The following is a 14658-nucleotide window of genomic DNA, read 5'->3' on the forward strand; positions in this document are numbered from 1 at the left end:
AACCAGGTGGGTGGTTGCCGGAGCGGGAAAGGCCATACGGAAAAGAACTGACACTGCCCGGACCGTCACCCGACGCGACAACGCCACAGAATAACGGCTCTGGCGACAATTTGAGTACGGTCCGGCGACATGATAGAAGAACGGAACGGCCCAAGACTGAATCCTAGAATCGGGTACACCGAGCGAAGCTAGTAGATGTATAGCAGCACCCCAAACGGAACGAGTGATCGGGGATATTCTTGGGCAGTAACGAATGAAGCCTTGACAAAACCCAAGAACGAGATAGAAAAAAGTCGTTCCAAACCCAGAAGGAAAAGGCAGAATCACACAAAACAGGGTGTTGTTGTAAAATCGCAACTGGATCAAGCCGGAGTGAGTCTTGCAAGGAAATTCGACCGTGCGACGAAGTACCAATTTCGCAGGATCATCGAAGGCGTCCGAAGCGAGCCTGTTAACCATAAGAAGTAAATGTCTAGTTTCAATGGGGCGATTTTCGAATAGTTGGTTCTCTCTGCAACATGCAGTTCCATTTCTAGTCATATAGCACGGCATATGCCGCCGGCCCGTACTTTGGTGTCCCCCCCCCCCACCAACCAACCCTGCAGTCAGACTTGGCCGTATAGCGCATGGTTGGGATCCAGAGGCTGGAACTGAGTCAAGATGTCAAAGTAGATTTTAGCATTGACGAGATGTGAGCGTTGGAGTCAATTACGGGATATATCCTCACCCATCCGCCGGCCCCAAGCGTAAGAAACGTGAAGACTACGCGTTTGAGTTTTAACTAGCCTTTGAATGGGTATAGATTGCCGATCCATCTTTCATCGACCGCGCGCCGTTACCATGTTAGTAACTGTGGAGCTTTCAAGGGCTATGCTAAATCGTTGGGGAATGGAAGCAGTGGCGCCGCTGGATGTTTCCATATATATGTGGCACTTGGGAACCTGGTCGCGAAAAAGGATACACTCATTACTCTTGGGTCGAAGATGACTCTTCTGGCAGAACAAGGACTCAAGCTGGTTAGTTCTTGTTCTGCTTTGTTTTTGGTTTTTTGGTTTTTTTTTTTAAAAAAGAAGGATATGTAGGGCTGCGGAGAGCTGGAATGCAATATAGCGCTAATAGAAGCTCGGGGTGTGGATTCTGTATTGCGGCAGGCTGAGTTTTCCCCGTCTGGGTGTGTTTGGGTTGTGTTGTGGAGATGTTCCTTAGGCATGCCATACATGGCATCTCCCAATTCCTGGCAAATCTATTCTGCTTTGCTGTTAATTGTTCTCCTTGCGCCGTTGTGCCATTGCATATGCACCTCGGCACCGTTCACTGGGTTAGAGTCTAGGCAGGACCCCAGCCTCTATGGCTTACCTTATGAACGTGCCCACTTAACGGCGCCTGGCAAGGCTCACATGCACCAGAAAGCAAACGTCCATTTATCACCATCTAGGGGCACTCGCAAAAGCGTGCGCATGATCGTGTCATTGCTCTTATCAGTGGTGGATTGATCTACGCCTGGATTCCTTGGTTTTGATCATTCCTCCCGTTTCCGTTTCCGTTTCCGAATCACATCCTCCCCACCCCTCCACGACGCCTATATAAGAAGCACCGTAACGAGGCCGAAGAACCCTCGGAACATGTCTGCTGCATCTCGATCTCGCCGTCGCTATCAAAGAGGGGTATGCGCAGTTGTGCAAGGTGGCGTCAGTGGCAGACGTCATTGACTGTCCATGGACGCTAACGCTTTGATACAGGAATGCATCTCTGCGTATCAAGACAGAAGACCTTTATATCCTACCATCTATAGTACGTAAATCTGCCCCCAGGTCAAAGAGAAATCGAGAAGGCAGCAACTCTCCCACTAGGGAAAACCGCCAATACGTCCAATCTCCGTGACTCCTCACATCACCTCAAATCAGAGTAAGACCCCTACGTGATTATCACAATCATCTTCACAAGCTAAACACAATGGCACAGATCCTATTCCACATCAACACGAAGACGCCAATACCTCTCAGTCTGGTCCCGATATGTAAAGGAATCGCAAAAGACGAGAACCATGACCGCGAGCGTTTGATGAGGGGGCGTTCCGGACTGCGGCGACACAACTGGGGCCCTCCTGTTATTATCTCATCCGAACGTGTCACTGGGCTCTAATATTACGGCAGTTCCGCGCTCAGCAGTTGTTGGAGGGAGACGTTGAGGCCCTCGCGTCGGCTACCATTTTCAGCAAAGTTAGAAACCCCACTCTGTGGACACTTATTACGATTGTGATTTTTCATGAGCACAGAAGTGAGTTTTTTTCGTTTTTGTTTATGATTGTCCCGTCTTCTGTCTTTCATCGCTTTCTTTTCAGGCACGTATCTAGGAAGTGTGTTCCACTACACACAGGTCCAATATGGTCTTTTGTTTATTATGAGTTTACTACCAACTCAGCTATGGCGGGTATGGTTGCGCCATTTGTAATCCCGGTCGAGGTCCAGGCTCGGGAACCCCCAATTCGCAAGTACGTGGTGCTATCCCTACTCGTCAGGAAAATTTCCCACCAAGTATCACCATGATTTCCTCTATAGTTCCCCGGCCTAAATTCTTGCTCAGATTCGGTCGCGAATCATGAAATGCTAAAGTCGTCACTTGGTGAGCAAAGTCCTGGGCAAGAGCAATGTTCATCTTCAAAGCCTCATGATCATCCCATTGATGCGGAGCACAGTGACCCCTAAGCGTGAGCGATACTCATGCCTTGTTTTCTGGGTTGCTGAGAATTGCTTGGTTCAGGGCGTGTCGAGGGATGGTCGCGATGCTCCACTCGTTATATGTCCTGACATCTCTCCTTTGCCCTTGGATTTGTTGGGTTTAAAGGGCTCTGCTGCCATTTCAAGTTACACAGCGACGAACACGCCAAACCCAACATATTCCACGAGTCACAAGGTGACCCCGAATTTCCAGGGCTTCCCTCAAATGGGAACGCAAGAGTTTCGAAGGCAAGGTGGGATTATTGTTGTGCGCACAACAATCCAGAGCCATGCCGAGTACCAACTGAGCCCTTAAGATAGACTTCGAGTATTTGTAAGCGTCCCACGTACTTTGTTACTTCAGCAGACCCAAGTGATATAATCCGCCTGCCTCTTCTCGGATATGAGACTTGTGTTACGCAGTGGATAATTCATCTCATCTCTGACAGCTAATTTGCGCACTAGTAAGTGGGGAACACCTTGGTGGCGTAAATGGCCGTTTAGCGCCTTTTGTGATTTGATACTTTTCTTCCCACTGTCCCTTTCAGCTACCACTGGACTGTGCTTACTTGTAATTTACACATGCGTTTTCATTCGCGTCCAACAACCTGGTGTTTGTGGTCAATGTCGGTGCAACCCAGGTCAGACGAGGCACTGGACAAGATCTTCCGCAGTCTTCGGTCTTTGTGATGACCAGACTTATTGATCGGAGGTAGTGACGCCCAAGGGAACGACACAAGTGAAGTCCCTGTGAAAACGTGCATCTGGGAGGATGACAAGATGCGCATCCGGCCCAGGAACAGGTGACCTGACAAACAACAGTAAACAACCACAAACAAGGTTCGAAATCGTCTGTCATTTTCGTGTTTGGACATTCTCGCAGCGACCTATTCCACTCCTTCTTGCCCTCTTTCATACAAGCAATGGCGACACACGCTCAACCACCTCAGCCGCCTCATCATTTGCGTCATCATGAGCCAGAACCACGACACCGCCAGCAGGCGCAAGGCCAGGCGGCACCACCTCTTCCACCCAAATCTCCACCCCCTCCGAAGAAGAAAAAGGCCCACTTGCCAAGTCCTCCTCAGGTGATACGTGATAACTCGCGAAATATGTCATTTATGCGAAGAGGGTTCTTGGGAGAGGTGATTCGTGGTACCTTGACACTGAGATTCGGCCGAGGTCTTATATTTACTTCAATAGGGAGGATTTGCACGCGTATATGAAGTTATCGATAACCAAGGTCGTGAGCATGCTATCAAGGTAGTCGCAAAAGCAAATCTGCAGTCTAAGAAAAGCAAAACAAAGGTCAGTGGATTGCACCCGCTTCGATGGCCTGCAGTCTCCAATCTGGCCTTGGCATAAAAAGCTGTATGCAGAGATAAAGCTTCATCGTGCCCTCCGGCATCCTAATATTGTCGCATTTGAAGACTGTTTCGAGGACGAAGAACACGTGTACATGACATTGGCATTGTGTCACAACGGGGTCAGTCGATGACCTCAGAGAATTTATCTCTCGCTCAATGTGTCTCGATAGAGCATGAACGATCTACTGCGTAGAAGAGGGCGGTATACGGAGCCCGAAGCACGGTTTTTTGTTCTGCAGTTGATTGGTGCTTGCCATTACATGCATACAAACCAAGTCATACACCGGGATCTGAAACTTGGGAATCTCTTTTTGGATTACAACATGAATGTCAAGGTTGGAGACTTTGGTTTAGCCGCTCTCATTGAAACCCCCGGAGATAGGAAGAAGTACGTTCTCATGATATTACTTGGAGGCAGCTCATCTCATACCCGGTAGGACAATCTGCGGCACCCCCAATTATATCGCACCAGAGGTCCTATTTGACACCGCAAATGGGCACAGTTTTGAAGTTGATACATGGTCCATTGGAGTGATAATGTTTGACCTTCCCTTCGTCGAACGAACCATGTCTGATTATCAGGGTATAGATACACCTTGCTCATAGGGAAGCCGCCATTCCAAACCAGTGGGGATGTGAAAGCGATATATGATCGCATCAAGCACAATAACTATGAGTTTCCACCTGAGAAACCGATCAGCAAAGAATCTGAACATCTGATAACCCAAATCCTTACTCCCGACCCGAAATCACGACCAACACTTCATCAAGTTGCAGATCATCCTTTCTTCACCAAAGGCTTATTCCCTTCATCTATCCCCACCACCGCCCACAAGAATGCTCCAACCTTTTCAACTGTGTCAAGATCACAGAGTAAAGCCAATTACGCTATGGTGCGGCGCAACACGTTGTTGGACATTGAGACCGAGCTCAATGTGGACGTGGCACCTGAAGTTGATGCGCATTCGCGAGCGGGTGATGCTTCTATCGCGCAGCAGCAGAAGCAGGAACGTGAATTCAATAAAGCTGTTCAGCCCGGCAGTCCCATATCGGCACTCCTTAAATCGGCGAGGGAACCACTGTTGGTATCTAAATCGCCGCTACGACCCACTGAGAATCGAATGCGCTCGTCCGCCAGTCAACGGAACGGTACAATCCCAGGGCCATTATCGTCACTATTGGCAGCTTCGACCCGCACTACCCTTCATGATCTCCCTCAACAACGCTCTAGTAGTAGCGAAAACCGCCCTTCCGTTTCTCAGATGACGCGCAAATTCTCGAACATGCCGATGCCGTCTTCGAAGATACCAGACATCCCGGAGACTCTAGAGCCCGTAGAGGTTCCGGTGAAGAAAATTGAGCATAGCCGTAAGCCGTCGAAGACGCGGTCACCAACCCTCAATGCGTTGAAGACGCTTCCCACTCTTCATGAAGAACAGGATGAAGCCCGGAGGCAGTATGATCTGGCATCGCACAAAGCGCGTATTGTCTCTCAGATGGCACCGGGTAACGGCGAGGAGAGACGGATAGCAAAGGAGCGTGAGCGTGAACCCCGTCCTGTGCCTGCAGTACCTCCTGGGAAGGGTTTAGACGAAGATGAGACCCAACGCATTAAGCCGATACGCGAGATTCGGAAAATTGGGAAGTCGAGCACAAGTAAGTTCATGATGATCCCTTGACGGTGAAAAATCCTGGTTGACGAAACAAGCTTCATTGAACGGCGGCATTAAACTTCACGGTTTTGAGAGTGTTCATCAAACTTTGACGACGGCATTCAACGCCAGGGAAATTGGAATGGTATTTCGAGAACCAGGTCAGTAAGAATTCGCTCTCCCTGAAGGCGTGTCCAATGCCAGTATATATAGACCTTAATGAAAACCTCGATGGGTCGAGGGTATTCATCCAGTCTTGGGTTGACTATTGCAACAAATACGGCATGGGCTATGCGTTGACAGACGGTACCGTTGGGGTGCATTTTAATGACAGTACTACACTGGTTCTAGCTCCAGACAAGCAGTACGTTTTCCCCTTGACTCCTGATGTTTGAAGCTCATCATGCCAACAGACACATCGAGTTTCTTTCGAGCCGGCATGGCGGAGTTGCGTTCGTCAAGAAACACTTTAATATTGAGACGCACCCGCCTGAACTCAAGGCTAAAGTCTATCTTCTGAAACATTTTGAACGCTATATGCTGGATAAGCTCTGCGTGGAGCATAACTATACGTGGGAAGACGTTAGCCGCACGTCTGACCTAGTCTTTGTGCACAGGTATCTTCGCATGAAACATGTTATTGTCTTCAAGCTTAGCCATGACGTCCTTCAAGTGAGTTGCCACACACCAATACATTATCTACGATGGCTGATCTCAGATTCAGTTTAACTTCTTTGACCACACGAAGCTTATTTTCTCCTTGGGCGGGCTCCATATCCAGTTTATTGACAAACATAACACCCTTACTGCATATTCCCTCTCGTCCATCATGGAACAATGCGTATTTCCGGCCAAAGATATCACAGATGATAAGCGCCGCATCCACAGTAAGCTCATCAGCAAAATCTCTTACTGCCGCGAGGTTCTTCAGCACATCCTGTCGCATGCTCCTGCTAAAGATGATAAAGGCATCAAGCCAGAGGACAGCGTTATTCCATGATGCTCGAGAAATCTGACCCGGTTTTTATATATCCCGTATGGCATTCACTAGACTCCTTGCACTATTCATCCTCATCGCACGCAACCAAACACATGTATTATTTGCTTGTACACTTTGCAATTATAGGCCTTATTCAACAGCTCTTGATTAGGGTGCGGGAAAATGACACCTTCCTATATCAGTGCTGACATATCGTTACGTAATACCAATGATTCAATCAGGGGGTTGGTGCCTCGCGGCCATCCAGTCGAAGACAATCGCGGCAATATGCCAGCTTGGATATCATTCCTGCAGCCAAGAGAGCATCGATCACCGTATACCATATGCCAGCTTGAACCCCACCTCGTTCCGAACACCGATGGAGATGAGCTTTTTATTATCATGTATGATTAAGACACTCCCCCCGATGACACCAGCCCCGAGAATCCCAAACCCGACATCACAATACAGATACTCCTTACCACGTAAGTATAGATGATCCTCATAGTGTATTAAGCAGGGTAGTCGCACTGCCACGACACGAGGCCGCGGGGTAATATAAGAGAGATTCACCACAGAAAACCGCGGAGCAACTCACATTGAGGCAGATTAAGGCAGATCAACGTAGCAGTTAGTATAGATAGTTTGTGATAAGTTTACGGATTCAGGTATTGGGTTATGACCTTCGATTCCATGGATTGGGATGCAATGTCGGGGAAAGGGGCTGAATTGGAGCATCAACTTTCCAGCGGCCATGCAAAGCTTTTCTCTATTTCGCGCCTATTCGGCAGGAAGCGATCGCATCGGCGCGGCAACAGCTCGTTTCAATGATTGGCAAGATGTCAATGGATACTCGCGACTTCACACTGGAACTGGATCATGATCTTCAGCATCTTTTTTATTCATTTGGTGCGCAGTAAAAAATACAGTGGTTAGCATGAGTTGAACGATACACTAGCATAAGATCACCGAAAACGCCTCCAGATACAGGTATTCAGCCTCAATCGCTTGCGGGACGGCCGCAATACTTATGTCAAATTATGGGATATAGAAGTTCGACACGATGGGCATGTCATATTGTGCAGCAGCCAGGTATGCACGCATTTAATATGAAAACTAGGCACTCTCATTGGATCATGCACGGTTGTGCCACAGAAGAACTGTACTCACGCATGTTGACAAGGTAACAAGACCCCCTGATCCTTCTTTTTGAACTGGCTAAGACACACGCCACATCGATCAACTGAAACGCCCATCAGCGACAATTTGAGTTTTACGCGTCCATCTTTCGTCACGCGACGGCGCTCGACTTCAACAAAAGCAACAGGGAGATTATCCAACGCCTTAAGATTCTCGACATTGGAAGAGGGGTCTACAGCGGGACCGATTAGTGAGGAAAGCATCAAGAAGTCGTCATAATTGGATCCCGGATCGTCCGAAGCGGTTGACGATTGCAGTCGTGAGAGGAGAAGATCTAAATCCGTATACTCATGAAGTGCTTCGCTCGGGTTGACCGGCCGAAAGGCGGGGGATGAAACCAATGAGGGAGCCGATGAGTTGATGGATTGGGGTAAGGAAGGGGTCAAAACGGGAGACAAATTATGCGTTGTAGCATCATTTGGGGGCTGAATGGACAGATCCGCCGAAGAAGAACCCATCTCGCCGTTTGTTTGGTGGATATCAAATGGATTCACAACCACGCTCTCGGCGCTGGGTTCGGGAGGGTCAAGGGTCTGTGAGTCAGCATTAATGCTCAGTCCCATACCAGAAGATTCTAGGTGAGAGCCATTTTCGTGCTCCGAGCATGAGGACGACGTGGCCACATCCACTATATCCGCACGCACGTAGCTTTCTGTTGTGATATTCGACAACTCTTCCACACTGATCCGCGGAGATCCATTCAGTGCGGAGTTTTCTGTTCGCCCTTCACTTAGTGAACTCCTAGCAGTGAAGTTCGCTTCGCAAGCGAAAGGAGGTGTTTGAGTGAAGGCACCAGGCTGGCTTCGGGCATTTCGACGTGGGGGGAGAGGGGGAGGTGGCCGGCGTTTGACGGTTGGGCTGGGAGGCGGCGGCGGCGGCGGCGGCGGCGGCGGCGGTCGCCTCTGAGCTGTTTGACGAGCGCCACTCTCAAATGCCTGTACCCGATCACGGACAGTTCCTGGCTTTACCTGAGAATGGTAGTTCAGGGATAAGATTGGCGAGCGAGGACGCGGGACAGAGGAGGCTGAGGGGAAAGAGGAGGGGGGTGAACCTTGCATTGAAATTGGACGCTTGGATTTCGGTCCTCCTGGAGAACTTGAAGAGGAACCCGGCGCGCGAGCTACTTCAAGCGGTTTTCCTAGTGTATCAGCATCATCCTGGATCGTCGTTTTCACTTCAGGACATGAAGCCAACGAATGGTGCTTATCGTCCGCGATGTCAGACCTAGATTTTGAACTTCCAGCAGGGGGCGCCAAGGGCGCCCGATCTGCTTCGCCCGCGGAGGTCTCCAAAGTACAAGGGATAGTCAGTGGGCTATTTTCTGCCGACGCGGGAACCAGGGGTGTTGTGACAAATTGGACCATGCCTCCTTCAGGGGAACCCTGGTTAGACTGGGAAGTATGCGAGTTGTGGTAGGACGTGTTTCTGGGGAGGGGATCGGGTGAGGTAGGGTAAGATGGGGTTGGGGTTGGGGCAGATGATGCACGGGGAGAGATTAATGACGCAGATGCAGCCGGAGGATGTGTGCTTGTTGACGATAACGGTGAAAGGACTGGGAATGGACAGTAGACCTCTGTAGGGGTGTTCGAGGTGGAAACGTCGGCCGCAGGGACCCCAGAAGCAATAGATACATCGTAATCTCGTCTGCCGAGGTGTGTAAGTTCGTCGAGTGCTTTCGCGGCAGTGTTTGACTGGAACATTACATGCTGTCCCATCGCTTCATCTACATGAGGCTGTTCATCAATATTCTGGGAGGAGCGCATCCCACCAGTGTCGGATAAAGTGGAGCCGTTTAGAGAAATAGCCCCTGTCCGTACAAACGAAAGCCCTTGGTCCTCAGACGGAGTAACTGACCAATGGGCGGCCCGGCCCTGACGTCTTTCGAAGTCGCGTCTGACTCGCTCAGCAAGAGGGAACCCAGCTTCCCGATCTTTCTCCCATTCTAATTCGTACTCTGAGATCACGCGACGTCCATCGCATTGGTCAGGAGGAGGGGAATTTTCGTCAAGGCGTATAGTTTCTTGATTACAGGTAGCATCATCAGCCCCTGATGGACCAAGGGGAAGGGAAGGCCTCTCCACGAGTAAAGTCCGATCGGTAGTAATGCTGACTGAGCTCTCATCGGCCGGAACAACCTGGACGCCAATAGACGGCCGGGAGTCGCGTGAAAAATATGGGGGCGGCGGATCGGATATCTGTAATCTCTCTTCGGCGCCCATGCCAGCGGAGACCCCACGGGACACGTTTGAGGCTGGACTTGCCATACGGTTCATTGGGATTTGAGCTGCGCTGGGTGAGATGACTGAAGAGCCATCCGGTGAGGTATCCACTCGATTATATTCATTAGGTTGTGATGGGGAAGCTAAGGAGTTTATGAGAAGGCCGCTCGACTGACGTGAATTATCCGCATCGTTGGATGACCGCACTTGTCTAAGACGTGGTCGGGAAGGAATGCTGTAGTCGATCACTGTACGCATCCCCGGAGAGCTAGGAGCAGCCACCTTTTCCATTGGTGAGGGGGAATGTGTCACTTGAGCAGCTTTTTTCTTGCGACTTCCCTTAACCTCAGGGAGCCGAGGTTCTGGGCTGTGGTGACGCACCCAGCCTTGCGAATCGGGTGGTATGAGGGTCTCTTTTCCAATGGCACTATGAGTTAGGTATGCTAAATGTTTTCTCGACTTACCATGGTGTCGAACACGGTGCGTCAAATATTGAGCTTCGTCAGATGGTGACTGCGGCCTGCTGCGAGAACGAGATCGGGTCCTGCTTGAGGATATATCCGCTAGCTGAAGGAAACGGCTTCCCGTAGGCGATGACGGTGGCCTCGTTATCCCAGAGGATGGAACGTCACTGTGCGACGTAGACATGTCAAGACATGGGAGCAACTGTATATGACAATATGACAATAAATTCGGACAACTCCGGATAAATGAATGAATTGCAATGTGTCAGATGTGAGATAGGGCAATCACCTAAGTATATTGTTTGCTTGTCATAGAGGCTGGAGTCCTGCCCAGCAATCACCCTATCCGGAAGTGATGGGAAATCCCGCTTTAATAATGGTGTGTGGCCCAAAAACCATCTATTCCACCCAAGGGGCCAGGATACAGCGGAATCATCTGAAGGAATAGCCTGACACACCCTGCAACGAACAACTAATGGGACGTCCTCCAAAACTTCTTGTGATAAGCAAGAGATGCCAGCCAAAGTAGACACTCGGTTGGCCTCAAAAACAGGGCAGTCGCAAAACAAATGATGAGGAGATTCCATATAAGTAATTGCAACCATCCCGACACCGCTATTCCAATAGAGGGTGGTGACCTGCCTACGACACCGCCCACTTAGACTCAGTCCCCTCAAATCAGAAATAACAACCGAAACGTGCTGTGCTTTCCGATGTCGACCAGTCTGAACATGGGAGCAAGCGGAAAACTGGCCTCGACGCTCTAAGTCGGTAGTGGTACTATCTTTCAATGCAAAGTCCGATTCCGTGCATATGGACCAGAACGTCTCAGGCGCGGAAGGAGATAAGCCCATTTGTGGTACTAGAACTCATCCTTCATTCATTCATAGCAGTGTAAATTGCAAGCCATAAAGTCTAGAAAAACTTAGCTATAGGTGAACTCCGAATGTAGCCAGCTGCATATCTCATTATTAGTAACTAGGTATATACGCTGCAATTGTAATTTTGTACGAGCTAGCCCAAACACCACCAAGATATCCGATGCCACACGTGCCACACACACACGTGCCCTAGCCCCTCCCATATTCTATTCTGAAGTAAGCTGGAGGCAATGTCTGGAGAATGTCCTCCCAAGGGCGCTGAATCACCACAATCTCATCGCCGTTGAGGACGTCAATACACAGAACATCTCGATAACTCGTGAGGAGTGATACTCCACGATGTGAATTAAAGGTTTCCGAGTTGGGGTTCGCCTTCTGAGATTTTCGTTTCTGTTTCTTTGATTCTCCTGACGCTGCATTTCCCCGCTGATGGGATCGCTGAATATGCATGTCGATGTCAATCGAGCACATCCAGCTTTTCCCCCACAGCAGTACCTTTCTAATATCTGGCTCTGCACCATCTTCCCGGGGGGCATCTATCGAAGTTGCTTTCGGAATGAAAAGTATCCCTTGGGTCGAGTCCAGTATGGGCACAATCCGCTGGGGCAGTATCGAGCGGCACAGAGGCAGTGCCCATCCTGGGTATTCCCTAGCCTTCACGTCAAAAATTTGTAAGGAGTTGTCGGGAAAGGCCAGATATAAGGTATGTGGTGACGATGGATCGAATGCAAGATCACTGGGAATGGTAAGGGAGGTAGGGAGAGAGCAATGATACTAACACAAAAGTAAGCACTCGAACAGCACTAGAAAGTAACTTGAACGAACTTTTCGTGAAGTAAGGTGAAAAACGTGTATTCTTCCCCCTAAATCCGCTGATGCCAGCCATTGTCCATCTGGACTAACCACAAGTCGGGATATTGGTGGCCAATGTGATGCAGGGAGCATTTTCCCTTCAATGCCGTGGTCTTTTGAAGTTTCTGCATCCTCTGTATCTTCTCCATCATCACCATCAGAAGAGGCATCGCCCGGCAACGACTTAATGACACGGCCCTGATCAATAGAGAATCCAGCCCCACTCTTGTATCGATGATGAGGGAATGAGCATAAGATATGGGGCGAATCAGAGGCCTCTATATTGGTTAAATCCAGTACTATAATGAGTGATGCAATAGCTAGGACGAGCCTTCGGGAATCTGGGCTGAAACAAATGGAAGAAGCTGACATTGGGGAAGAAGGCGACGAGGAAGGGAAGATGTGCGGCAATAATGTCTCCGAGAGCCTTTTTACTCGGACTGCTTTAAGTCGAACGCCTGTGAGTCCTTTCTCTCCCTTATGCTGGTGTGGCATTCAGTGACCCACCCCAAGCAATCATGGAAGTTGCTCACCGTGACAACAAGTTTGAAGAGCTTTGTTTCAAACGAGTCTGCTGCCCCGAGCCACGTTCCATCATCCGAGACTGCGCAGGAAGCCAAAGTGCTGCTAATCTTAAGGTCCATCTCCAAGAGCTTGACGGAATCTTCGTCACCAACGTCGACACTGTCTCCCAAAGTGAAGAAGGTATTTAATTTATTAAACCCCCAGACAGTCACACGTGTGTCGGATCGACACACAATATATCGCGCTTGACGAGCTATCTGGACAACGCGACCGCCTGGAGACACAATGTGTTCATCATTCATTTTGCATGGAAGTGCTTTTTGGAATGAGAACGCCTCATTCTGTGTACGTGGATCAACGAAAGTGGTTTGGGATGTAACAGGCGGAGAGCATCTTATCATGTAGATGCTTGCGTCAACGCCGCCAGAAAGAATGACTGGTGCCTCCGCAACTTTGGAGCCTTGTTGCTGAAGATACGCCAGTTTCGTACGGTAGAGCTGTAAAGGGGGCCAAGTAGCCAAGGCACAAACATCATGAGAGTGGACGCGTTTGGCGAATGTCTTTGTCCAAACATTATTCTCCTTTGACGAGTCGTCGGGACCAGAATAAGTGACTATGCAGAACTCTGTGATTCTTTGATCGATGCCAGAAGTGTAGACAGTCTTCCCATCCTGTCACAGACAATCAGCCGATAATAATCTGTGAACTGTATGAACACTAACGGGCCCGATTGCAAGACACAAAAGATCAGCATCATGTGCGGGGAAACGATGTAATTGGGTATTCGTCACTGGGTCCCAAAATGTGATATAACCATCAGAGTCCCCAGAAACTACGGTTCCATCTCTTTGTGTCAGAGTCAGCGGTGTATGCATACGAAAAAGGCAAGGCGGCTCACGGGGTCACACCAACTGCCCACACTAATAGTTGTTCACCCGTCTTCGGTAGGCGCATAGCCTCAATAACTCGGCCAGTGTTGGTATCCCATTTGCATATACTAGCATCAGAACACCCAGCTACTAGAATGGAATTGGTCCATCTCTTAGAATCATCGTCGAGTTCACTGCTCGTCCCGGCGGAGTTGGACGCTTTATCGTCAAAGTAGACCATAGGACCCCACGCTAAACTCAGTGGTTCAATCCTAGCATAGTCAAGGGATTTAAAGGGAGTGATAGCGTCATCCGAAAGGGACAGTAGACGTATTCCGCCCACGCATCCTAACGCGATGGTTGTCGAGTCGGGATTGACAGCCATGGACCAAATGGCACCCGCATCAGAGTCTACTAGTTTCTAGAAAAAAAGCCTTAGAACATCAAGATCCAATCATTGGCAATAAGACTCACTTTTACCAATCCCGTGGATATATCCCATTCCAACAGGTCTTTCCCCTGTGTGGTGGAGAATAAACGTAAGTCTTGAAGGGAAGGAGTGACACCCGGTGTGTGTGAATAGGGGTCACGAATAGCAAAAGCCACCGAGCCAACTTTCATGGTAGCTAGACCACGCAAAATCTGCACGAAGTCGTTTAAAATCAAACTCATGTGGGGCCACAACACGCTCACCCTCCGAGCCATCCAGTTTCGTGAAATTTCCGAATTATTCGCAGATGGAGCCCATTCGCAAATGCTTATCGTCCCATTCCCTTTTCCTATAGCAAGAGGCCCCGGCGATGATGAGCTTGTCTTCGAATCGGATTTACGAGATCTTGGGTTTGGCGGGGCCAGAGGACACACTGCGATGCATGTCACGGCAGCCGGAGTGTAGTCAACAAACTTGCAGCTATGCATAAAAATGGGCCGCAT

At 49.4% G+C, this 14658-nt stretch overlaps 5 protein-coding genes across 5 annotated transcripts; 2 read left to right on the top strand and 3 right to left on the bottom strand.

Moving 5' to 3' along the window:
* The first annotated feature begins 1000 nt into the window (after nucleotides 1-1000).
* Nucleotides 1001-1873, top strand: EI90DRAFT_826843 (uncharacterized protein). Its single transcript, XM_039068109.1, has 4 exons — nucleotides 1001-1016; nucleotides 1071-1451; nucleotides 1589-1688; nucleotides 1740-1873. The coding sequence occupies exons 2-4, from the start codon at nucleotides 1209-1211 to the stop codon at nucleotides 1790-1792; spliced, it is 396 nt and encodes a 131-aa protein (XP_038923519.1). The 5' UTR covers nucleotides 1001-1016; nucleotides 1071-1208; the 3' UTR covers nucleotides 1793-1873.
* Nucleotides 1874-3643: 1770 nt separating this feature from the next.
* On the top strand, nucleotides 3644-6875 carry EI90DRAFT_3031305 (kinase-like domain-containing protein). The gene is made up of 10 exons (XM_039058303.1): nucleotides 3644-3862; nucleotides 3921-4025; nucleotides 4087-4203; nucleotides 4255-4472; nucleotides 4522-4623; nucleotides 4674-5740; nucleotides 5793-5897; nucleotides 5950-6100; nucleotides 6150-6408; nucleotides 6461-6875. The coding sequence occupies exons 1-10, from the start codon at nucleotides 3830-3832 to the stop codon at nucleotides 6734-6736; spliced, it is 2433 nt and encodes an 810-aa protein (XP_038923520.1). The 5' UTR covers nucleotides 3644-3829; the 3' UTR covers nucleotides 6737-6875.
* An 868-nt stretch (nucleotides 6876-7743) lies between these two features.
* EI90DRAFT_2902928 (uncharacterized protein) lies at nucleotides 7744-8118 on the bottom strand (the record flags this gene model as incomplete). The annotated part of the gene is made up of 2 exons (XM_039054117.1): nucleotides 7744-7831; nucleotides 7886-8118. 2 exons carry the CDS (start codon nucleotides 8116-8118, stop codon nucleotides 7744-7746), a joined length of 321 nt encoding a protein of 106 aa, XP_038923521.1.
* Nucleotides 8119-10495: 2377 nt separating this feature from the next.
* On the bottom strand, nucleotides 10496-11560 carry EI90DRAFT_826673 (uncharacterized protein). Its single transcript, XM_039068108.1, has 3 exons — nucleotides 10888-11560; nucleotides 10599-10800; nucleotides 10496-10547 (listed from the first exon to the last, which is right to left on the bottom strand). The coding sequence occupies exons 1-2, from the start codon at nucleotides 11450-11452 to the stop codon at nucleotides 10784-10786; spliced, it is 582 nt and encodes a 193-aa protein (XP_038923522.1). The 5' UTR covers nucleotides 11453-11560; the 3' UTR covers nucleotides 10496-10547; nucleotides 10599-10783.
* A 108-nt stretch (nucleotides 11561-11668) lies between these two features.
* Nucleotides 11669-14643, bottom strand: EI90DRAFT_2903514 (quinon protein alcohol dehydrogenase-like superfamily; the record flags this gene model as incomplete). The annotated part of the gene is made up of 7 exons (XM_039054141.1): nucleotides 11669-12253; nucleotides 12305-12802; nucleotides 12874-13527; nucleotides 13579-13702; nucleotides 13755-14146; nucleotides 14200-14367; nucleotides 14419-14643. The coding sequence occupies 7 exons, from the start codon at nucleotides 14641-14643 to the stop codon at nucleotides 11669-11671; spliced, it is 2646 nt and encodes an 881-aa protein (XP_038923523.1).
* Between the last annotated feature and the right edge of the window lie 15 nt (nucleotides 14644-14658).

This window comes from Cantharellus anzutake (assembly GCF_015039405.1).
Source record: "Cantharellus anzutake strain C23 chromosome Unknown EI90scaffold_2, whole genome shotgun sequence".
In the NCBI taxonomy this organism is placed as follows: domain Eukaryota; kingdom Fungi; phylum Basidiomycota; class Agaricomycetes; order Cantharellales; family Hydnaceae; genus Cantharellus; species Cantharellus anzutake.